The sequence below is a fragment of the Arachis ipaensis genome, chromosome B3 (assembly GCF_059453495.1).
Source record: "Arachis ipaensis isolate K30076 ecotype BB chromosome B3, ASM5945349v1, whole genome shotgun sequence".
Classification (NCBI taxonomy): Eukaryota; Viridiplantae; Streptophyta; class Magnoliopsida; order Fabales; family Fabaceae; genus Arachis; species Arachis ipaensis.
In genome coordinates this window covers 144237943-144261921 of record NC_142438.1, presented here as the reverse complement: position 1 = coordinate 144261921, position 23979 = coordinate 144237943, and the positions used below count along the sequence as shown (strand labels likewise).

The 23979-nt window shown below is 34.5% G+C and overlaps 3 protein-coding genes, 1 long non-coding RNA gene and 1 pseudogene across 6 annotated transcripts; all 5 read left to right on the top strand.

Annotated features, from left to right (window-relative positions):
* The first annotated feature begins 1089 nt into the window (after positions 1 to 1089).
* LOC107631531 (tetrahydroberberine oxidase) lies at positions 1090 to 4365 on the top strand. Of its 2 annotated transcripts, none has more exons than XM_088508743.1 (2): positions 1090 to 1150; positions 1404 to 4365. In XM_088508743.1, exon 2 carries the CDS (start codon positions 2541 to 2543, stop codon positions 4140 to 4142), a length of 1602 nt encoding a protein of 533 aa, XP_088364869.1. In that variant the 5' UTR covers positions 1090 to 1150; positions 1404 to 2540; the 3' UTR covers positions 4143 to 4365. The 2 variants fall into 2 exon arrangements, with proteins under 2 accessions (XP_088364869.1, XP_016190487.1); XM_016335001.3 differs by lacking the exon at positions 1090 to 1150 and having other exon boundaries at positions 1180 to 1581; positions 1703 to 4365.
* Positions 4366 to 5532: 1167 nt separating this feature from the next.
* LOC107634724 (berberine bridge enzyme-like 28) lies at positions 5533 to 8567 on the top strand. The gene is made up of 2 exons (XM_016338148.3): positions 5533 to 6525; positions 7438 to 8567. The coding sequence occupies exons 1-2, from the start codon at positions 5856 to 5858 to the stop codon at positions 8403 to 8405; spliced, it is 1638 nt and encodes a 545-aa protein (XP_016193634.1). The 5' UTR covers positions 5533 to 5855; the 3' UTR covers positions 8406 to 8567.
* Positions 8568 to 11284: 2717 nt separating this feature from the next.
* LOC107631532 (berberine bridge enzyme-like 26 pseudogene) lies at positions 11285 to 12993 on the top strand (annotated as a pseudogene). Its single transcript, XR_015907037.1, has one exon. The product of XR_015907037.1 is annotated as a berberine bridge enzyme-like 26 pseudogene (transcript).
* Positions 12994 to 15306: 2313 nt separating this feature from the next.
* LOC148572686 (uncharacterized) lies at positions 15307 to 16933 on the top strand. The gene is made up of 2 exons (XR_015907036.1): positions 15307 to 16193; positions 16374 to 16933. It is a non-coding gene; the product is annotated as an uncharacterized LOC148572686 (long non-coding RNA).
* A 3814-nt stretch (positions 16934 to 20747) lies between these two features.
* LOC107631533 (GRAS family transcription factor family protein) lies at positions 20748 to 22279 on the top strand. The gene has a single exon (XM_016335005.3). It carries the CDS (start codon positions 20963 to 20965, stop codon positions 22139 to 22141), a length of 1179 nt encoding a protein of 392 aa, XP_016190491.1. The 5' UTR covers positions 20748 to 20962; the 3' UTR covers positions 22142 to 22279.
* Positions 22280 to 23979: the final 1700 nt, after the last annotated feature.

The window sequence follows — 23979 nt, the reverse complement described above, 5'->3', positions numbered from 1 at the left end:
TGATGTAGCCATTGATCAGGTTTTGGAGAGGATGCTTCAATCTGATGAAGTAAAACCATGTCTAACTGTCTAAGAAAGAAGATTGGAGTGATGTTCTGATCGTACCCATTAATTCAGTTACCGAATGCAGCTGTAAGTTATTTATTTATTTATTTATTTATCTTCTTTTTTTTTTAATGTAATCTGAATTTCTGATGCAATCTTTTCTAAATTATTTAATTGCGGGAGCCAAGTGAATTCAGTATTAACAAAGACAAGTTAACAAAGACAAGTTATTGACAGTGTGTAATTACTTGAAATATCAAGTTTGTTTTTCGTTTTTTTTTTTAAATGTTGATTTTCCTCCTCAGTCTCAATGAAATTCTTGTCTTAAAAAAAGAGTAATTAGCAAACGATCACTTTGATACCCAAAAGTTATAGGTGATATAAATTTAGCACTCTAAAGAAAGTTGTCATTAGTTTAGTCCTTCAATAATAAAAAACTATAGAGAATGATTAGATGTGGGCTAATATGATTGAGGTGCAAAAGCCAAAAGCGATATTATCACTTGTATGATTGAGGTGCTCAATTAGTCTAAACTTCCTTTGAAGCATTAAATGGATTGAATTTAGTCATATATTTGAAAGAAACAAATAACCTGACCAATTTTAAAACCCATAAAACAAAACAAAAAGCTAACTGACCGTAATAATAATAATAATGATGCTTGATTATTCTTTTATTTCTGCAAATATGGTCAATTCTAGATTTGACCCTTATAGATAGAAGTTTGATTTAGGTCCAAATATATTTCAATAACCATTTATTTTAAGTTTTTGTCATTATTTTGTTTGTTTTTGGTCCATATAAAGAGTTATGTTTGTTTTAAATGTCTTGTATTGGTATCATTCAAAAGTTGTATAACAGGGGATTATATTTATCTTGTCAATTAAAAAATTTTATTAAGAAACTTCTTCAATAATATAACAATAAGATATTATTTATTTTTGTTGTCTTTTTGTTTGAAAATTTAATATACTTATCTACTGTAGATAATTGGAATAGAGAAAAAGTGGTGTACAAATTTTTATTTCTAGAATATTTTTATTATGTATATTATCTTTTTCCAATTGTTGTGTTGAGGCACTTATTTCTCTAAGTTATATACTTGTGAGTTATATATGTCTATACTCCATATTACATATTCTTTGTGAAATTCTCAGATTAATAAGTCCTAATTCAAAATTTATTGAGGGCTATGTGTTTTTTTTTCGGTTTCAGTCACTAAAGGATAACGATATCGTTTGTGTTTACTTTATCATCTTTATGTTTTACTTTTGTATGAGCAAGACTTGCTATACTTGTCTGACATTTGTGTTGTTAATGAATGAATCGAAGTTTCTGATGTAGGTTTATGTTGCAGATGAAGTCTTGCAGCTGTGAAAGTTGGGTGGCTGAGCAGTTTGGGGTGAAGAAATTCAGAAAATAGCTACTTGGATGAATTCATGGAAGGTATTCATTCTTTTTCCCCCTTGATAGCTAAGAGATGTAAGAGAAGCCGAAGATAGTAGATCATAAAGTCCAAAAACCAAAGGAACAAGGTAAAAATTAACACCTGAAAAGATCACTAAAGGATAAAAATACACTCCATTTGAATAACAGTTCCAACTCTCACATTATCATGGTTAGATTATTTATTTTTATTCTTTTCCTTGTTCACAGTGGGCACATTCTTCCCCCACTCAAGGCCACACTACTCTTTATTTTCTCTTTTGCCATCATTTTGGGTTGGCCCAACTTGATTCTTGATAAGGTACGTTAACCAACTCTGTTGGCTGGATTTCGCAGTGTGGGGTAGTTTGTGTTTGTCCTCTCTCTAATTATCTACTCCTTCATCGATTAATGCCACTCATTCGCTGTTAATTATATAAATCTTTTCTGCTTAGTGGTGTACAAATTTTGCTCCTATCACTCTTCAGCATCATGCTGATGCTGGATCCAACATCGTGATGAACGTGACTAAATAATGCATATAGCTTTCTACCAAATAATTGAAATTTATAAGTTCTCAGAACTGTTCAAGTTCTTAATTATTAGCTGTCTATACAATTATGCTTACCCAATCCTATTCGCAGTTGTGCTAGTATACAACTATGCATTAGCTATCATTAACTTTATTTATCTACACATTTTGGACGGTAATTTCGTAAGAATGGCAGAGAGGAAAGAAAACCACTAACTCCATAGTGCAGTCAGCTCTCAATGTCCCTTCACAGGAAGCATAAGCGTGTCATAAACAAAAGCTGATGGAAAATTAAAAATAGAAAAAGAAGTATATTGTTTGATCAGGTAACAGGATTTCACAATGTCATGTAAAAAGCGGTATTAGAGGTCATTTGTGTTTATACAACACATGTGATCATTTATGTTGCTCACTTTTCTTATTAGAAAAATTCAGCTGATATTAGTGCTAAATTTTGGGACAAAGCAGTCAATTTAAAAAGCAGTAGAGTGGTGTTTCTGAATTTGCAATAACTCTGGTGCACAGACACCAACAAAAATGAAGGACCCAAGACCACATTTGACTGTTTTCATAATTGTCCTTTTATTTTCATTCGTGTCTTGTGTGTCTCATACTGAAGAAGACTTCCTTCAGTGTCTTCAACTTCATAACTCCGCATCAATCTTTAAGCTTGTCTACACCAAAACCAATTCCTCCTATTCATCTATACTCAAGTATTCTGTTCACAACCATAGATTTGCCACCAAAACAACCCCTAAACCCCTTGTCATTGTGACACCCCGGCATGCTTCCCATGTTCAAGCCACCATAATTTGTGCCCGACGCCATGGCTTGCAGATTCGAACCCGAAGTGGTGGCCATGACTTTGAGGGCATCTCCTATACTTCTCGAGTTCCATTTGTTGTCATTGATCTCATAAAGTACAGAAAAATTGAGGTGGACATAGAAAAAAGAACTGCATGGGTTCAAGCCGGGGCGACTATAGGTGAACTTTATTATAGAATCAATGAGAAAAGCAAAACTCTGGCTTTTCCAGCGGGTGTATGCCCCTCTGTAGGAGTTGGTGGACACTTCAGTGGCGGTGGCTATGGATTCTTGATCCGTAAATATGGCCTTGCTGCTGATAACATAGTTGATGCTCACATGATTGATGTGAAGGGAAGGCTTCTTGACAGAAAAGCTATGGGTGAGGACCTTTTCTGGGCCATTAGAGGTGGTGGTGGAGCAAGCTTTGGAGTCATCCTAGCATGGAAGGTCAAACTAGTTTCAGTTCCATCAACCGTAACAGTATTCAGAGTTAAAAGAACATTAGAACAGAATGCAACTAAGCTTATTCTTAAGTGGCAGCTTGTGGCAAGTAAAATTCATGAGGACATAACCATTAATCTCATATTGCAAAGGGTGAATTCAAGTAAAAAGGGAGAGTTAACAACACAAGCCACATTTGAAGCCGTGTTTCTTGGAGGTAAGGATCAACTCATTCCCCTGATGCAAGAAAGCTTCCCAGAATTGGGTTTGGTCAAGGAAGATTATACCGAGATGAGCTGGATCGAATCGGTTGTCTTCATGATTAGAGTTGCTCGATCCCTTAGTTATTTGCTGCAAAGAAATCCAACTTCAGTGCAAACTAATTATAAAGCAAAATCTGACTATTTGAGACATCCCATTCCTGAAGATGGGTTAGACGGAATATGGTCACTGTTCAATGAAGATGAGGGCAAAGGTGTATTTATGCAATTGTTTCCTTTTGGGGGCAGAATGGATGAGATTTCTGAGTCTGAACTTCCATTTCCACACAGATCTGGAAACTTGTGCTTAGTTCTTTACCTAGTTTTTTGGCAGGAAGAAGGGGATGAAGCCGCACAAAGGAACATCCATTGGCTTAGAAGGCTATATAGCTATATGGAACCGTTTGTTTCAAAGTCCCCTAGAGCTGCATATGTCAACTATAGAGATCTTGACATTGGGGTCAATAACATTAATGGCTACACAAGCTATAAGCAAGCTAGCGTTTGGGGTGAGAAGTATTTCAAGAACAACTTCAATAGGTTGGCACATGTGAAGACCAAGGTTGATCCTCTTAATTTCTTCAGGTATGAACAGAGTATACCTTCACTCGTGTCAAAGAGTCACAAATAGATAATGTAAGATCTAAAATCTTGGAATGTCAGCAGCATATATAATCAAATAAGCTGCTTTATTCATTTGCTTCTGTGTATCAGTGTATGGAGGGTGTCCTTCTTCCATAACAATATTATTTCAGAGGCTACTTCAATGCCTAATATATATTTTGCATGAGGACCTTGAGAGCTTCAAGATGGTTATTTATAAAAATGAAAAAATATGTTTACTGTGTCCTAAATTTTTCTTATCCTGAATCAAAATGAGTGGAAGAGCTTGGGAATATTCTGGCAGTGCTAACTCTTAATTGAAATCCCAAATTAGCTTCTTAGCCGTGATCATAAAATGGTTATGCAGATAATCATTACTTACAAGTTGGTGATGATTCTGGATAAACATTGTGATCCGGCTTGCTTCAACAATTTTGAGGGCGCATAAACTCCTACTTAGAAGAAAGATAGGAAAAGCTTAAGATAATTATGAACAATTACTAACAATTATATGCAATTTGTTAGGTTGGAAGGTCTAAAACAGAGAAAACTTATTGCCATTATGTTGCTCAGTATAATTGATAAGTGCACATGGGATGTGTGAATCATATTAGACAGACAATCTCATATTGAATTTGCTATTATAAACGTTTTAAATGTAAATATAAGAAAGACTATCTCATATGTGAATCATAGATGCTCTAGAGTTCTAAATGTTTTAAAACTTCGGATGTTTCTTTTTTGAAAATGTAAATTATAAAAGAACAAAAAAGACATGTCTTGTATCGCCTCAACAATATAGACTATATGTTGATTTTAAAAAAACTTTAAAGATTAAAACATTAAAGATGAAATTAAAATAAACATAAAAAATATTTTTAAAATTTTTCAAAATCTTAAGAAACAAAATGTATACTCTACACAAAGACTTTTCAATTGTTACAATATTTGTCACAAAACCGACTGAAGGATTTTGATTTAAAAAGACACAATTACACTAAATTCAAATTCAACGCACGATATTTATTTATTGGTTGAATTTTATTCCAGGATGTCAATCAGCATAGTTGACTTTCACACGTAGAAGAATTTGACTGGGCAATACTACAATAATTCCGAGAAGTTTACACTAAATAATGGAATCCTGAATACTGAATAGAGACAAACAACTATGAACTATACTTTGTTGTAGTCCTATCTGAGGTAGATCCTGCCTTCAAATTTCAAAAGTGATAAGCTCCATCAAAAGTGATAAGCCTCAGTAAACATACCAGTTAGTCATACATATTCAATTACACGACTTGTCTAAAGTCTAAACAAGTAGTTTGCGTGTGAGCGAGATATAAGTTGATTGTAGCGTTTGTTAAGTTGAAGCTTCTTTAGATATATATTATCCATGGAAATAAATATATATCTTTATTGTTCAAGACTTGTCTAAACAAATTTTCAACAAGTTTGAGGATTCTATATATTTTTCAAAATAACCATCTGTCTACTTTTACGTGATTGAATTGTCTCCCACTGCATGATCAAAATTGATTTTTAATCTCTTTTATTCTTATATTAACACTTTGATTATAATGTTATTTTTAGGTAGTGTTGAACTTCAATATCATATAAAAAAATAAATCTTCATTCACACTTTTGGGTACGTATCAAATTAAATTACCTAGTATTGACTATTATATAAATCTGATACTCATATACAAAGCACACAATAGTATTCTCAACACAAAATATAATGAAATTTATAAGTTGTTATTTCATTGTTCTTCTGTTCTCTTTATCCTTAACATGTTCATCAGCAAGCACACTTGATGATGATACTAACAATAACGAAAACTTGGTGGAATGCCTTTATCAATATTCCAATAATTCAACATCAACATCTAAGCTTGTTTACACAAAATCCAACTCATCATACTCATCCGTACTCCAATTCTCCATTCAAAACCTCAGATTCGAAACGAACACAACATCAAAGCCCCTTGTAATCGTAACACCCTCAGAAATATCCCAAATCCAAGCCACAATCATATGTTCGAAACGCCATGGCATGCAGATTAGAACTCGAAGCGGCGGCCATGACTATGAAGGCCTCTCATACGTTTCAGAAGTTCCGTTCCTCATCATTGACCTCATCAACTTGAGTCAGATCCACGTGGACGCAGATAACCGTACTGCATGGGTCCAAGCTGGTGCAACTATTGGTCAACTTTACTATGCAATCAGCCAAAAAAGCAAAACCCTAGGATTTCCCGCCGCCGTGTGCTCCACCGTAGGAGTTGGTGGGCAATTCAGTGGCGGTGGCTATGGATTCTTGATGCGTAAATACGGCCTCGCTGCTGATAACATCATCGATGCTCACATTATTGATGTCAATGGTAGATTACTTGACAGGAAAGCCATGGGTGAGTTTTTTTTTTTTCTTCATTTAACTATAATGCTACATCTTGTCATTTATTTAATGAATTTAATTTTGATTTTATATGTATTTAATTATGAAGCAACTTAATAAAAATAGAATTTTTTATTAAATAATTGAGTAATCATCTTTTACACCACATGTGAATGATAATTCAAAGAGACAAATATATTAAATACTTGATTTTATATTGTTTATTAATAAATCAAAATTAAACTTTTATATAATATATTCTATCTTTTATGAAATTGTCAAATCAGTTTATTGTCGAGTAATATTACAAACACTAGTTTTATATACACATCTCTTATTTTTCACTTTTGATATTAAAACTTAAGTGATAGTTGAGAGAAGATAAAAAAAATGTTGTATTTTATAAGTTTAATTTTGATGTATGGAAAGTATAAAATATTTTAAAAAAAATGTTAAAGGTTATTGAAATTTATTGTTTTTTGCTATCAGTGTTTAAAAATATAAGATAAAGTATGCTGTTGGATTATTAGATTAAAGAAATTAGACTAAAAAAATTGAGATAATAGTTAAATGATAGTAAAAATTAATAAATTCTGATGGTATTTTAGTATTTTTTATATTTTACCTAATCATACAATTATATCTGGAGGAGTGTAAGGGGTTAGCAACTTTTGTTATTTGTAGCCATCAAGTAGCTAAGCTATCAATGATGTTTTTAATGGTGTGAGATTTTATCCAATGGTGTGAGATTACTCACTTTTCTTTTAATGGTTATATGTTGGCCCAAATTTAATAAAGTTGCTGGTTTCTAAACTTTTCTTTATATCTATTCTTTTTGAATAACTATTTAACTATGATGTGACCTTAGATATACGTGGAAAATTATTTTATATAAAAAAATAATACAAATATTTAACAAACGCAGGTGAGGATCTCTTTTGGGCCATTAGAGGTGGCGGTGGAGCAAGCTTTGGAGTAATAATTTCATGGAAGATAAAGCTAGTTACGGTTCCATCAACTGTAACAGTGTTCAGAGTTGCAAGGACTCTAGAACAAAACGCAACGGAGCTTGTTCATAAGTGGCACCTTGTGGCAAATAAACTAGACGACAACCTAACCATCAGGATCATCTTGCAGAGACTGAACTCATCATCATCAAGTAATAAACAAGGGAGTTTAACAGTACAAGCCACATTTGAATCCATGTTTCTTGGAACTGTGGATGAACTCATTCCACTGGTGCAAGAACGCTTCCCTGAATTGGGTTTGCTTAAACAAGATTGCTCTGAGATGAGTTGGATCCAATCAGTGCTTTACCTGGGTGGTTTCTCAAGCAATGAATCCCCTCAAGTGTTGCTGAACAGAACTCAATCTTCTGTGTTTTATTTCAAAGGAAAATCAGATTATGTGACGGTTCCAATTCCTGAGTCAGGTCTAGAAGGTTTGTGGCCTCTGTTTTATGAAGATGAGGCAAAATATGCACTCATGATATTCAATCCTTACGGGGGAAGAATGGATGAGATTCCAGAATCTGAGATTCCGTTCCCACATAGAGCTGGGAACATATGTAAGATTCAGCATATAGTGTATTGGATGGAGGAGGGGGATGACGTGGCAGAAAGGCATATGAATTGGATTAGAAGGGTTTATAGTTACATGGAACCTTTTGTGTCAAAGTCCCCTAGAGCTGCATATGTCAATTATAGAGACCTTGACATTGGGGTCAATAACAAAAATGGCTACACAAGTTATAAGAAAGCTAGCGTTTGGGGTCTTAAGTATTTCAAGAATAATTTCAATAGATTGGTACATGTGAAGACCAAGGTTGATCCTCTTAACTTCTTTAGAAACGAACAAAGTATACCTTCTCTTTTGCCTCTGGGACGCAAATAGGATAGAAAAATCTTTATAGGAATATAGGATGTAATAAAAAGTAATTAGCTGCTTTAATTTGTTAAGTTAATGTTTTTGTGCATGTGTATCAACTATGTATATGTATTGTAATTCGGTAATATATTATTGTTATTATTAGTGCTATTGTTGTTGAAAAAGAAATTGTAGAAAGGCCGAATGAGGATAAAAAATATTTTTTATCTGTGTATAGATATAACTCCCGAAAGTTGCGGCCTTAAAATGATTAATTATTGCAAGGAGTTCTTTTACTATAAATAAATTATTTAAGTTATATCATTATATGAGCTCCAAATAAAAATTTAGACTATCTTTCTCCCAACTCAGTAATTAAGAATTAATCTGTTATAGATTGGAGTTTTGTTTATGAGTTTGTTAATTGTTATTGACCAATGAGTTGCTGCATACAGAAAAAAAGTGAGACTTGAACTTTTGACATTTGTTTAACCAAACTAGTGAGTTAACCAATAAATCAACCTAATCTTTTGATAATATGACAACTTTAGAATTACATAATTATCTATTAATACAATAGATAGTAATAAAAAAAAGTTAATATTAAGTACAAAATTTTATTATTTTAATTAACATAGTTATTATTATACCCATTTTAAATTAGGTTGTTTGGGCCGGCAGGTTTTGACCATATCCAGATGTAAGGTAGCACTAAGTAAATGATCGATGTGGATTGGAAGGTACACAGGATGATGATGAGAATGTCTGAGTAATAATTTTCTTTCATTTTCATGGTGAGTGAAGAATCAGATGAGATCTGAGGACAGAGGCTAGTGATGAGCATCGAGAAAGTTACGTTGGATATGTATGTGCATGAAGGTTACGTACTTACATTGATGATCATAGCTAACATATAATTTGTTTTCTATCTTCTGAAAATTAATGTGCTACGTTTTCTATTGGTTTTATTATCTCTTTTTCAAATAAATAACTTTAACTCCGCAACTGAAAACCAAATCTGTGATTTCTATAAAAAATATGAGTAAATGACAAATAAGTCTTTAATTTTTTATTTTAAAAATAAATAAGTTATTAATTAATTAAAAATAAAAAAAGTTTTTTAATTTTTAAAATATGAGACATTTAAGTTTTTTTAAGAGACTAATTCATCTTTATATATTTTGAATATTTATTTTTTTTTCTAAAAATATTATTTATACTTAAAATTAACTACTAAAATTAATTATTATATATTTATATATTATTTAATTTATTTTTAATATATTTTATATTAATAATTAATTTTTGTATATCTAACCTCGTTATATATATATATATACACACGTGGGCGCGCTTTTATTGGAGAGAATTTTTGGAGTGTTTTGTGAATAAATAAATGGATTCTTATTCTACCTCAATAATGTAAGCCAATTCGAGGTTAATTTTTATTTTGTTGTTTTAAAATTGAATTAAAAAACAATAACAAATTTTTAATGACAATATACGTTTTGGTGGCCCCTACTCATTTTTGGATGCACAATTATGTTGACTTTCATAATTTATAGCGTTTACAAAGCTAAATCCACACTTTGACGACTAATCGTCTTGGCTCTTCTATAGTTATGCTTATACACACAGTCCTGTGTAGGTGCTTACTCGGGTTTATTTTCAAACATATCTAATTAAAGAATTCCAATCTTGCGAGTTGATGTATTCAAATTTGATTCCATTTTCTTTATGAATATATAATTAATAAACTAATGATATATAATGCGGCCTTTTACATTTACATTTAGAACTTTAATTTGTTAATTACGGGCCTGTCCAAAAATGAGTCAATGGCTAATCGCAAATCTACAAAACCACGAAAACGAAAGATTATTGGATCAAATTATACATAGGATTGTGCAAGCCACAATGACACATTTCGGGACCTTTACAGGGAGAAGCAACAAATCACTAATCACCACATAACCAAGTTGTTCTGGAACAGAAACCTTATTAGGACTTCAATATTGACTATTCTCAATTCTTAATTAGAATTTTATTAAGCAGAGATGGTGGAAATAAGGCACTTTACCTTCCCAAGTTAACCCGATTATTGGTTAAACTCAAAAGTGTCGTATGCCACTTCCTACGAAACATGTTCTCATTAGACTTTACCACTTTCGTTGACCAAATATTGTTAGGTAATCTTAATCTTAGAGCGCCACGTATTTTATGATCCTAATAAATACGGTATTATTAATTTTAAATAAATATTTAAGTCCGTAACAAATCATATTTTAAGCAGTCATTTCTGTTAATAATTGTGATTACATCCATTTAATTAATATTCGATGACCATTCAAAAGTTTATAGTTTGGCGGGATGCAATGAACCGATGAAATTAAAAAGGCAAGCTCAACTGATATAGGAATAAGAAGACAAGAAAAATAGGGTTGGGCAGAAGAAGTTAATGCTACGGATTTTCTTTCCTATTATTCAGAGGATCTGGAACTATTTTGTTGAGGGAATTTGACGTCAATAATAATAATTTTCCAACACAACTCTTTAGTCCAAATGATCACCATGATTATTTGATTTCTTTAGTAAACCTTAAATGAACAGTCCATGAGTTGCCATATAACAAAAGAACCTAAATTGGTTTTATTTAATATTTATTAATTATCGCTAAAATTAATAAATATTAAATAAGATAAATTTGTGTTCATAAAAACGTAGAAAAACGTCATTTTTTTAAATAACGTAAACAAATTTTAAATTAATTAGATATAATGTTTGTTAGGGAATCTGAAATGCAACTCTTTATTAGTATCTCTCATTATTCACCTAAACGTAATTAATTTTTTATTGTCTCCGTAGCATTACGGTTATATAAATAGGAGAGTTGCAATGCATTGGTAAGGTAGGAAGGAAAACCAAAATGACTAGATCAGTTGTAAACTTAGTTCTCCTATCTGCCATAATTTTCATCTCAATTTTCTCTGCATCATCATCAGGTTCGGCTAGCCATGAAAGTTTCCTTCAATGTTTTCAGTCCGGTCTAGGAGTTAACAGCAACACAAGTTCAGGAATAGTCTTCACCAAAACCAGTTCTTCTTATGAACCTATCTTGGATGCTTCTATAAGAAACTCAAGATTCTTGGCCACTTCAGTCCCAAAACCAAACTTCATTGTCACTCCACACAACCTTTTCCACATCCAACTAGCACTGCGATGTTCCAAACACAGCAACCTCCAAGTCAGAGTTCGAAGCGGTGGCCATGACTATGAAGGCCTCTCTTATGTCTCTAATGTTCCATTCATCATCATTGACCTTTTCAACCTCAGGTCCATAACCATTAACATGGAAGACGAAACAGCGTGGGTTCAATCAGGTGCTACTCTGGGAGAACTCTACTATGCAATTGCGAATAGAAGCAAGGTCCATGGCTTCCCTGCTGGGAGTTGCGCTACAATTGGCATTGGAGGACACTTGAGTGGAGGTGGATTTGGCACCATCTTCAGGAAATATGGCCTAGCAGCTGATAATGTGATCGATGCGCAGATAATCAATGTTAATGGGACGATACTGAACAGAAGAGCAATGGGGGAAGATCTGTTTTGGGCCATAAGAGGTGGAGGAGGTTCAAGCTTTGGTGTCATCACAGCATGGAAGATCAAGCTTGTCCAAGTTCCATCAACAGTTACCATCTTTGAGGTTTCAAGGAATCTTGATGATGGTGGTTCTGAGATTTTCACCAAGTGGCAAACTGTTGCTCCAAAGCTTCCTGCAGAACTCTTTCTTCATGCAGTTCTTGGAGTTTCCAATTCAGCTTCTCGACTTGGTAATAAAACTGTGGTGTTTTCTTTCACGGGAATGTACCTTGGAACCGCAGAGAACCTCCTCCCTTTGATGCAGGAAAGTTTCGCAGAATTCGGGTTGCAGCGAAGCAACTTCACTGAGATGAGTTGGATTCAATCTGTTCTTTACTTTGCAGGTTTTTCAGTGGACCACTCCTTAGAGGTCTTGCTCAACAGGAACATAACATCATCAAGTTTCAAAACAAAATCTGATTACGTAACAGAATCGATTTCATCTACTGGCTTAGAAGGACTATGGAAGATGCTGGTTTTGGAGGAGTCACAATTCATGATCCTGACGCCATATGGTGGAATAATGAGTGAGATTCCAGAATCAGCAACTCCATTCCCTCACCGAAAGGGTATGTTATATGGAATCCAATATTCTGTTAGTTGGGATTCCAATGAAGATGCAACTAAGGACATAAAATGGATAAGAACACTCTATGATTACTTGGCGCCTTATGTGTCAAAGTTGCCAAGGCGAGCATACTTGAATTACAGGGACCTTGATTTGGGCGTGAATGGTCCGAATACAAGCTATATTGAAGCACAATCTTGGGGTCTCAAATATTTCAACCAAAACTTTAAGCGGCTAGTAGAAGTGAAGGCTAGAGTTGATCCTGAAAACTTTTTCCAGAATGAACAGAGCATTCCACCATTGTAGAGGTACCATCAGTGCCCACTAGAAAAAGAATATACAATAGATTAGTTACCCATAGTTATTTCATAATCATAAATAAATGGCATACCCTGTTTTGTTCCTTAATCGTGGATAGCAAAATAAAAATGATACTAAAACTACACAAGTTTGTTTGTTGACTGCAACCAGACAAAGAGATGTCAAATTATGATTTAAGAAAAATACAAGAGTAACATAACATAGCAAATGTTTTTGAAAAGTTGTCATTAGTTAAACCAGGCCTATATATTTTAAAGATTATAGTTCGACTTCATAATTTTTGCAAAGAAGCATATACTTGTCTTCACATAGCTTTGAATAAAAGCTTGCAAATTGTATGAATAATAAATACTTAAAATCAATCATATACAGCCGTCCTATTAATTGAGGTATGACCAGTTAATGTAACTACTAACTCAAATGTACCCAATAAATTTAAAATGTCAATGAAAACACCTATTTGATAATTACACACAAACCTTAACACCCAGTCAAACACTATGGTGTATTTGGGGTAACGTTCCGAAAAAAAGAAGCTCGTTTGAGTGTTTTAAACATTTCATTTTTATGTTTGGTAATTTTTTAAAACTTTGAACCCAGAAGTACTTTCACCTTTAAACATACGTTTACGTGAAGTTAAAAATTTTAGTTTATGCGTTCACGTTAGAGAAAGTTGATTACTGTTGGAGAAATTAGCTGAAAAATTTATTCCTTTTCTACCAATCCTACCTTTCATCTTCTTCTATAAAGAATGGTTTTGCTACGTTACCAACAGTATTTCTACCAACTTCTGCCAACTCTTATTTATTATTGTGTTTAATGGAAGTGTCTTCGTGGATGTGTCTAATAAAAATATATTTTTTATGACTGTGTTTAATAGAAATGTCTTTATAGATATGTTTTCTGGATGTGTCTCTTTATATATGTGTTTAAAATATAATAATTAATTATTGTTAGTAATAAGTTGGCAGATAATATGTTGATATCCTATACTTTTTCATAAAAAAATCCAAGTAACCATATAACTTTCATAGTAGTTATTTATGTATTATTTTTGTTCCACTTCTTTTCATCAAAATCTTTTAGATTTGTTTCAATCTACCAAGGTAAATATTTTAATTTTTTATTATTTTTAATACTCTCTTTCATATTTTAATTTTTATATTTTTTATTATATTTTTTATTTATATGATAAATATTTTTTATATTATTTTTTTAGTATTCTGATGTTATTTTTTTAGTGTTCTGATGTTATATTTTTATTATATTTTTTATTCATATGACAACTATTGTTGATATAAATTCTTATTTTTATTAATTTTTATAATATTTTTATTATTTTTTGTTTATATAAATTTTTTTCTATCTTTTATTATACTATATTTATGTTGTGTATAAATTTTTTAGAGGAAAGGATAAATAGGTCTCTGACTTTTTGTCCCTAACCATTGAAAAATACTTTTAAGTCCCTAATCTTCACAAAACTTGGACGGATCAGTCCCTGACGGATGTATTTGGATGGATCAGTCCCTGACGGAAGCATTTGGACGGAGGGACTGATCCGTCCAAGTTTTGTGAAGGTCAGGGACTTAAAAGTATTTTTCAATGGTCAGGGACGAAAATGTCCGCGGGGCAAAAGATTAGGGACTTATTCGTCCTTTTCTCAATTTTTTATTTTTTGTTTGGTTTTATTCATATGAATTTTATTTACTTCTTATTGTAATTTATGATAAATATTGTTGGTTGTAATTATTATATATTATGTTTGTATAAAATTTTTTTCGATTTTGTTGTATTTCTTACTGTGCTTTATTCTCGTTTTTATTATATACAAATTATAAGTAACAAAAGAGTCATAAATAATAAAAATTTATAGTCCAAAATAATTTTAAATTAAAGAATACTAACAGTACTAAAAAAATTATAGAACATTTCCTTTTTGTTTGACATTATAAAATGTATAGTACTATCTTTTATTTTTTTATATTATTTTTTTTAGTGTTCTATTTTTTTCATGTATATTATTACTTATTATTTTTTAGTTAATATAAAAAAATTTATAAAATGAATTAATAAGATCTATTCAAATATTTAAAATAAAATGATAGGATAATATAAAACATTATTTGAATTGATATTTTTTTTAGTAATTTTTCATCTAAAAGTGATTTTGAGTAGTATAATTCAAACAATATTTATTTTATCATGATCCATTTTGATATAAAGATTGTCAAACATAAATCACGTTAACAAAAACTTATTTTTCATCAAAATCAAGTTTACAAAGTCAATTTTATGCAAACTCCCATTTTCAAACTGTAATCCAAACTCACACAGTCTTTGATACACCAAAATTTGCATTAGTATATATTACAAGTAGCTAATACTCTTGAAACTCCTGATGCGTCTCCTCCCCCAGATCGCGTAGTAGGAACCCAGATATGGAAACTTTGGAAACGGTGATGCCTGATAGTATGCGTCGGTTACAGCAAGAATAGAACAATGCCTTCTTGGTGACAAATGAGTCCATTAAGGTGCTGGAGCATCATACTGTAAAAACGGATCTCTCCACTCAACGGTTGGGGGCGAGCTCCTTTTCGGGTGACGCTATGAAGAAGAAGGCAGTTAATAACCAACAAACAGATCTCCTGATGTTTATATGATGGTGTCGCCAGTAAACAAGAATAAAGAGGGAAGCTTTTCCCGGGATCGCAGTCTGAAGCAAATTAAAGGGCGAATGCTCAACAATGATTTTAAGATTTTCCGTAACCTTCCTCTCCTTTTTTGGTTTTATGAATATTATCAGTTGGAATGATAGAGGTGATGGTTCTAAATTCTTTTCCACTCTTATTAGAGATTTAAGACGTGAATTTGATGCAAATTTTTTGCTTCTCTTCAAAACTCACTTTAGTAGGGATCGGGGTCTGGAAGTCCGGAATAAATTAGAATTTGAAGATTGTTTTGTTGAAGATGCTATTGGGCATTCTGGTGATATTTGGACTTTTTGAGATCTGAGTACCTGGAAGGTTGATATTCTTACTGCTGTATATGGAAGCCCCCAAAAGGTTAACAGAAAATTGTTTTGGAATAACTTGCATCTTTTGTTGGAAAATACTAATCATCCCTGATGTATGATTGGCAATTTCAATGCCACCCTCCATGATAATGAGAGGCGGACGGTGCCACTAGGATTTAGTCTGGCGCTTGCTCTGATTTCAGCGATTGCATTTCTGGCTATGGCCTGATTGACCTAGGGTTTGTTGGATGACCTTTTACTTGAAAGAGAGGTAACTTGATAGTTAGACTGGACAGAACTCTTGACAATTTAGATTGGCAAATAAATTTTTCGGATGATTGTATTAAACATCTTTCTATATTGAAGTCTGATCATGCTATCCTCTGCCTTCAGCTTTATTCTATTTCTGTGCTCAATAAATGAAAAAGGCATTTTTTTTTCTTTGTTGCAGTTTGACTACCTTACCCAGATTTTGACAACATAGTTCGGGACTGCTGGAAGGTTAAAGCTTCTTGGACAGCTAGTGTCAATGAATTTCAATTTCAGCGTGCTCTTAAGGAAATTTCAGTTGTGTAAAGATTATAAGAAAATTCTTACTCAAGAGGAATTGTTATAGTACCAAAAATCTAGGAGCAACTGGATTGAATTTGGGGATCGCGATACAAGATTTTTTCAAGGGTATACTATGATTCGAAGGAGAAGAAATAAAGTCATTGCCCTCCAACAAGAGGATGGTTCGTGGATCACAGAAAAGAATGATCTGGAACAACATGCCTTTACTTTTTTTGCCAACCTGTATCAAGACATCCATGATAACCCCCCTACGTTCTTCGTAAAGAGTTTTCACCTCTCAATGAGACTGACCTTAATATTCTAGGCTGTCATGTGACGTATCAGGAGATTAAGGATGCTCTTTTTGGTATGAAAAGCCTAAAAGTTTCGGTAGAAATGGTATTCAAGCTATTTTTTTATCAGCAACAATGGAATAAAGTTGGGCCTGACCTTTGTAACCTGGTGCAGAGTATTTTTTACAATCCGATCAGTGTTGAGAACCTTAATGAAATGCTCATCATGCTTATACCTAAGGTCGACTCTGTTTCTAATCCAAGATAGATGAGACCTATAATCCTGTGCAATGTTTCATACAATGTTAATACTAAAATTTTTGCCAGTCGTATGAGAAAGATTATGGAGAAATTGCTTAGGAAGTCATTTATTCGATGAGAAATAAAAAAGGGAAGGAAGGCTGGATGGCTATCAAGATCGACTTTGAGAAGGCATATGATAAGCTTAAATGGTCTTTTGTTAAGGAAACCTTAATTGACATTGGGTTTCCCTCGCATACCGTTGAGCTTATTATGGCCTGTATTTCTATGACCAAAATGAGAGTTCTTTTGAATGGAGAGGAGATGGAGGAGCTTAAACCAACTAGGGTATCCGGCAGGACGATCCCATTTTTCTTTACATTTTTGTCTTGTGCATTGAGCGTCTTTCTTAACTCATTAACTGTGATGTGAATTATGGGTTCTGGAAGCCTATTTATATTAAGAGAGGAGGGTCGTCTTTATCTCACATTTGTTTCGTGGACAACTTGATTATTTTTGCTGAAGGTAATATGGAGCAAGCTAGTATCATTAATAGATGCCTAAGTGTCTTTTGTGAGAGTTCCGGACAAAAGATCAACTAAGAAAAAACACACATTTTTTTTCTCTAAAAATGTTGAAAGCTCGGTCAGAGAGGAGAACAATGAAGCTTTGGGTTTTACCAGAACTGACAATCTGGGAAAGTACCTTGGAGTTCCTCTTTATTATTTCAAGGTCTCAAATAACACTTTTGATGACAGCAAACTCAACACCAGGCTTAACTCCTGGAAGTCATCCTCTCTTTCCTTCGCAGGAAGAAATATTTTAGTGAATTCTATCATTTATTCTATTTCTTTATATACTATGCAAATTGCCTTACTTCCTTCCTATTACTACTTATAATTTCATTGATCGTAAATGCAGAAATTTTTTTTGGGGAGAGACTGAACGAACAAAAAATATCCACTTGTTAAGTTAGAAAAAAGTGGGTCAGCAAAAGAAAAACGGGGACTTGGGTATTTGTCATGCCCATACTCTTAACAAGGCTTTCATGATGAAAGTTGGTTGGAGGCTTATTGAGAAGAAGGATGCCCTGTAGATAAAGGGTATTACGATCCAAATATGGTGGAGGTGATAACATTATTCCTTGAGAAGATAGAAAGCAAAGCAACTCAAACCTCTGAAAAGGAGTATGCGCTAATTGGGAGAATGTCACTAAAAACACCATTTGGCGGGTTAGCAATGGCAAAAGCATCAACTTCTGGAAATATAACTGGGTTCCTAATTTAGGGAGTTTGGATATGCATATTAATCAGGTAAGTAATAGAAACATTGATTATTCTAGTAACCTTATGAATTTTCGCTCTATTTCAGGGGATTGGGACGCTGACAAAATCAAAGAATGGCTCCCTAATGACGTAGTCAGCAAGATTGTTGTGAATCCCACGCCGTCTAGGGGTGTTCATGGATCGGATTGTATCCACCGATTCGCGGCAAATATCCGTATCCGATTCGAAAATTGCGGATAGGATCTGATCCGCATCCTTTACGGATCGGATCGCGGATATCTGCTCTACATCCGCATATCCGATCTGCGGATCCGCAGATCTGCACAATAATAATTAAAAATATATATATATATATACTTGTTTGAATGTTTTAGTTAGTAATTATTATTCATATATTGTATTATTTTATTTTTGTTATTTAAGAAAAGTTTGATTAAAAATATTTTAGGAATAAATAAGTTTAAAAATGTGAAAGAAATATTTTTATTGAATTTTTTACATAGAAATATGATTAAAAAGAGAAGGTTCAATTATGCAAATATATCCGATATCCGATCCGCTTTGCGGATCGGATCTGACACTAAAAAACACGGATATCATATCCAATCCGATCTGATGGGAATTATGCGGATCGGATCGAATTTTCGGCCATATCCAATCCGATCCGATCCGATCTGCGTACACCTCTAACGCCGTCCCCTTGAAAAGATAAAGATCAGATTACGTGGGCTCTCATCTTGGATGGATGCTTCAAGCTCAAATCTGCTTACCAAGATATCTAGAATACCACTGACAGCTCCAGCAACATTTTCAGCCTTGTTTGAAGTTGGAAAGGACCTGAATGAGTGCGTTTATTCCTTTGGCTTATTGCTCATGACTCCATTCTTACCAATGCGGAAAGGAAGAAGCACCATCTTACCAATGACGATCATTGTCCCCGGTATAGAAATGATGTTGAATTCACTCTCTATATCATTCGAGATTTTTTTTTTTTTGCTAAAAACGTATGGCGAAACCTCCTGCCTGCCAATCAATTTCGACATTTTTTGAATTCTAATATGCTGAACTGGTTGCAAAACAATCTCTCGAAGAGATCAAAGTGGTTAAACCTGTTTGGCATTGCAACATCTCATTTTTGGTTTTGTCGTAATAAGCTTGTTTTTGAAGATATGTTGATTTTTTTTGCTACAACTCTTATCTAGATTAAGGCTAGGCATAAGGAATATTTACATGTCATGAATGGGAATTGGAGGCAGAAGCACAATAATCCAACTGCTAGTACTCTTATTCGCTGGCTCCCTCCTCATGAGAATGAAATTAAGTTTAATGTTGATGGCTCTTTCTTCGCTAACCAGAATAGCGCCGGATGCAGTGGAGTTTTTAGGAATCACTTGGGAAGATATATCATTGGTTTCGTTTTCAACTAGGTAGTTGTTCTATTATACATGCGAAAATGTGGGGGTTGTGTGCGGTCTCTAGATTGTTGTGGCCAACAATTTCAAGCGGCATGTTATTGAAATAGATTCTTTCTCTGTCCTTAAGTTTGTAAGAAATGGTTGTACTGCGAGTCATCTTTGTGCATCGATTCTTGTTGATATCAACATTCATTCATGTCCAACGGCTTGATGTTTTCAGATGGTCACTTATTTTTAGAGAAATAAATTATGTTGCGGATATGCTTGCTAAAAAGGGATAATCCTCCCATTTGGCTTCCATATTTTTTATGTTCCTCCTCCAATATTAGCTTAGCGCTAGATTTGGACTGTTTTGACATTTTACGCCCGAGACTCTAAGCTCTGTTTAGTAGTGTTTGTTTTTTTTCCTCCTTGCTTGGGGTCCTTGACCCCGTAGATACCTTAAGTAATACTAGCTGCATAATTACTGAAAGCAAAGCCATAACTTGTGCAGTTAGTTCAATTTGAAATACAATTAGTAACACTTGCAGCATAATGAGTGAATCAAATTTACCAGCATGGCTGCATTATTACCCTAAAGCACAGTCTTGTGTATTGTAATGTCAATTCTCTTTCAGCATACACTGACCGTGACCAAGGGGTCCAAGGCATTACTTGTCATGGAAAAGAAAACTTATGAAAAAGCAACAGCAGGAGAACAAAAGTTGATGTACCAAAAATTCATATTCCAGCTGGACCCTACCCTGAAGCACCCCATTCGGTCCAACTTGGTGCTGTGCATATAATTAAATGAATTTCAAGTAATACTAAGAGCTCTATGAAAAATAAGCAAGCTCTCTTATATCAGTAGTTCTACCATGACAATGACACAAAACACTTTATAATATAAGTAGCTCACCCCGCACGCCCTTTCAAACAATTTTATAATAGTCCTCAGCCGACCCAGCATGAAGCAGAGCCAAGAAAAAACACTTAAAAAATTGAAAGGGCAACCAATGACACCGCCCCATGAAGAAAAATAGTGCAATCCTTGTGGGTCAATTGTCCTCAGTGGTCACTAGTAAGTAGTAAACTCTTACATAATTAAACAAATCCGAAAGTCTTAATCAAGTCAATAAACAAATCCCATAAAAAGCCAACCACACCGAGACAAAAACTTGTTCATATATTTATCAGCCAATACAACCTCCTCCCACCAAAACTACCTAACCCCCTGCAACAGAACTCACTTACTCACTCACTCATTCTCACTGAATGGAAGATCATCGAAGTTCAACACCCAACGCTATTGGTCTCTGCCTCCTCCCGCAAGAGCTCATTCAAAACATATTTCTATCTCTCGTCTTGCCTGAAATCCTTCCCTTAAAACTGCTCAACAAATCTTTCTCCCGAATCATCTCCGACCACACCTTCGTTCGCCGCTGCAACTCCGTCTCCGCCGCCACCACCTGGCTCTTCGTCTACAAGAAGCGCTGGCTCCGCGACGCCGTCCTACACGCCTTCACCCACCGTAGCTCCCACCGCTGGTTCCGGATCCGCATCGCAGACCTCCACTTCCACGCCGACAACGACCTCTACTTCCTCGCCGCCTCCGCCAACTTCTTCCTCTTCGCTTCCAACACCGTCCGCGAGGTCATCGCCGTTAACCTCGTCACCCTCGCCGTCAAGAGGATCCCGCCTTCCCCGTTAGGTCCACGTGGCACCTCATCGTGGAGGAGGTCCGGCATGAAGCTCGTCTCCCACCCGGACGGCTCCGATCATTTCCGCTTCTTGTTCGCCGAGTGCGTGGACAACCGGCCCGTTTTGTTTGTCTACAATTCCGAGACCGACACGTGGAAGTCAACGGAGGGGAAGGAAAGCACTGGATCCAGTGGGATTGTGCCACGTGGAGGTGGAAATATTTTCCTGAGCGTGGCTCATGGGCCCCAGGAGAGCGTTCTGGTTGCGTGTACAGCACAGTGCGAGGCGCCAACAGTTGTACGGCCGAGATTTGATCCGAGAGGGAGCGATGGAGGGTTGAGCGTTGGATATAGTTGGGGAAACGTGATAGATAGGCTACACGTGTACGGAGATGGGTACATGATGATAGTGAAATCGGAGGGTGGAGAGCGTGGAAAGGGGAGGGTGTTGAAGGGCGTGGAGTTGTGGGGGTTGAGTTTGGATGGGAGGAAGTGGGAGTTTGTTTCGGTGGTTCCGAGTGAGTTGATGAAGGTTGTTGAGAAGCCTTATGGGGTTATGATGGGTTGCTTGGAGGAGAAGAATGGGATCCTTCGGGCTGCTTTGGTCTCTAATTCTGAGGGGTTTTGGAATATGATTTGGCTCTCCTATGATGCCACGTGTAACCACTGGACCTGGATTCCCGTTCCTGATTGCAAAATGAAGGGATGGAATATGGCTGGAATAAGCTTCTCCTCTGGTCTTATTCTGCCTTGATGAAGAGTACCAAACATGTATATAGTATAGTATGCCATCTATCTTGTAAATCAAATTATACCAGAGGATGAGCTGAGCCATGCGGTTTATTCAGCCTTCATTTCTTAAAATTATTTAATGGATCCTCCATGTTATTCACTTTTATTATTTTTTAAATTCGTGATTTCAAGTATTGCCAATGCCACGTTATAGTGCAATGAGAGATTGTTAAACTCAACACCTTAAAGTGTGAAACAAGAAGAGTTCCCGTGAAGAAAATAATCACTCGAAACTGATGCCACACCTTTTCTTCTTGACTATAAATCTCTATACATGATTTTCGTGAAGAACAAAATCAGAATCAACAACTCCCTTTCTTCAAAGAAAAGGATAGTTCAAATGAAATCCAATTTTTTTGTCAAATAGCTTATAGTATATTGAATCCAATATTCAAGGAGCTGGGGTTCCAATGAAGCAATTAAGGGTATCATATGCTAGTAGATTAGTAAAGACGACTATGGGTCCAATGAAAAAGCTTCAATTGCAAATTTACTTTATCCTCCTTGACTTCAAATGTATTTATCTTAAACACCTAAAATACAAGACGTACAAGAGTTGCTAAGCTTAGATTTGTTTTAATAGGTATTCTTGATGGATTTCATGATCAACCTAATTCTGAGCAAATTTTTTTAAAAAATTTTGGGTTTTTTATTTAAATAAATATTTAAATTTGATTAATTATCAAAATGTGCATGGATAAAAAGGTGGATGAAAGTGCGCATAGCCAATTTACCGGAGTTGTCCGCGAAATGGGATTTGCTACCAATTCATCTCCGGCGTCCGCGAAATGGAAGAGCTTGTTAGGACCAACCCAAGTGTATCATACACAAAATGGTATCCAACCTCCACAAAAAATAGTATTCAACCTCTACTACGTCGTCTGTGAAACTAACTACTATATTTAATTATGCCTATTATTTAAAGAGTTAAAATTTAAAAATTAAAAAAACACTAATAACAGAAAAAATATTAATAAAATTTTAAACTAGTTTTTGAATAATAAATCAAGATTGAAATTTTATTCATAAATTATAAAATATATTAGATTAAGCGCAATATAATTTAATATATGACAATCTAATATATTATGTGTTGTTATAATTTCTTCTTCTTTCTCCCTTTTTCTCCTTTATCTAGCGTTGTTTTATTTTTATTTTTTTTCTCAGATGCATCTTCTTCCTTTTTAAATTAAAATTCATGTTATTTGTCCACTTCGCAGGCACCATAAGCAACATGGATGCAAATCTGCAACTCCTCCTGATAAAATTGTGAAAGAATAGGAAAAGAAAAAACGAAAAAATTTTATTGATTGTTGATTTGATTGAATTGAATTGAATTATAAATTATGAAGGTAAAACTAAATATATTTAGAGCATTGGCTTATGAAAGATAAAAACAAATAAAGATAAGATAAGAACAAATAAATATAAGATAAAGATAAGATAAGATAAAATAATAAAGACTAAAACTGTAACTGAATATTCTGTTCGACTGAATTTGTGGGTCACGAGACTTCTTTATTGTTGTCATGAGCTAATGTGGAATAGTAGTTTAATACGCCCCCGCAAGCTGGTGGATGGAAGATGTCAATAATCCACAGCTTGGATAAGTTCCGATGAAATTGTTGAGTAGGACGCGTGTGACGTGGTGACGCAGAGGGAGATGCGTGCGGCGGAGCTAGAGCTGCCGACGGCAAAAATATAACAAGGAGAGAAAGCAAGCACCGATCTTAAAAAAAAAAAAGCACGTACACCACGATAAGATTAATCTTCAGATGGCGCGTATGGTGCAATAAGAGT

Coding starts and splice junctions, on each gene's coding strand:
- LOC107631531 (XM_088508743.1), top strand. CDS start 2,541: ATGAAGGACCCAAGACCACATTTGACTGTTTTCATAATTGTCCTTTTA.
- LOC107631533 (XM_016335005.3), top strand. CDS start 20,963: ATGGAAGATCATCGAAGTTCAACACCCAACGCTATTGGTCTCTGCCTC.
- LOC107634724 (XM_016338148.3), top strand. CDS start 5,856: ATGAAATTTATAAGTTGTTATTTCATTGTTCTTCTGTTCTCTTTATCC. Junction 6,526..7,437: donor ACTTGACAGGAAAGCCATGG/GTGAGTTTTTTT, acceptor TAACAAACGCAG/GTGAGGATCTCTTTTGGGCC.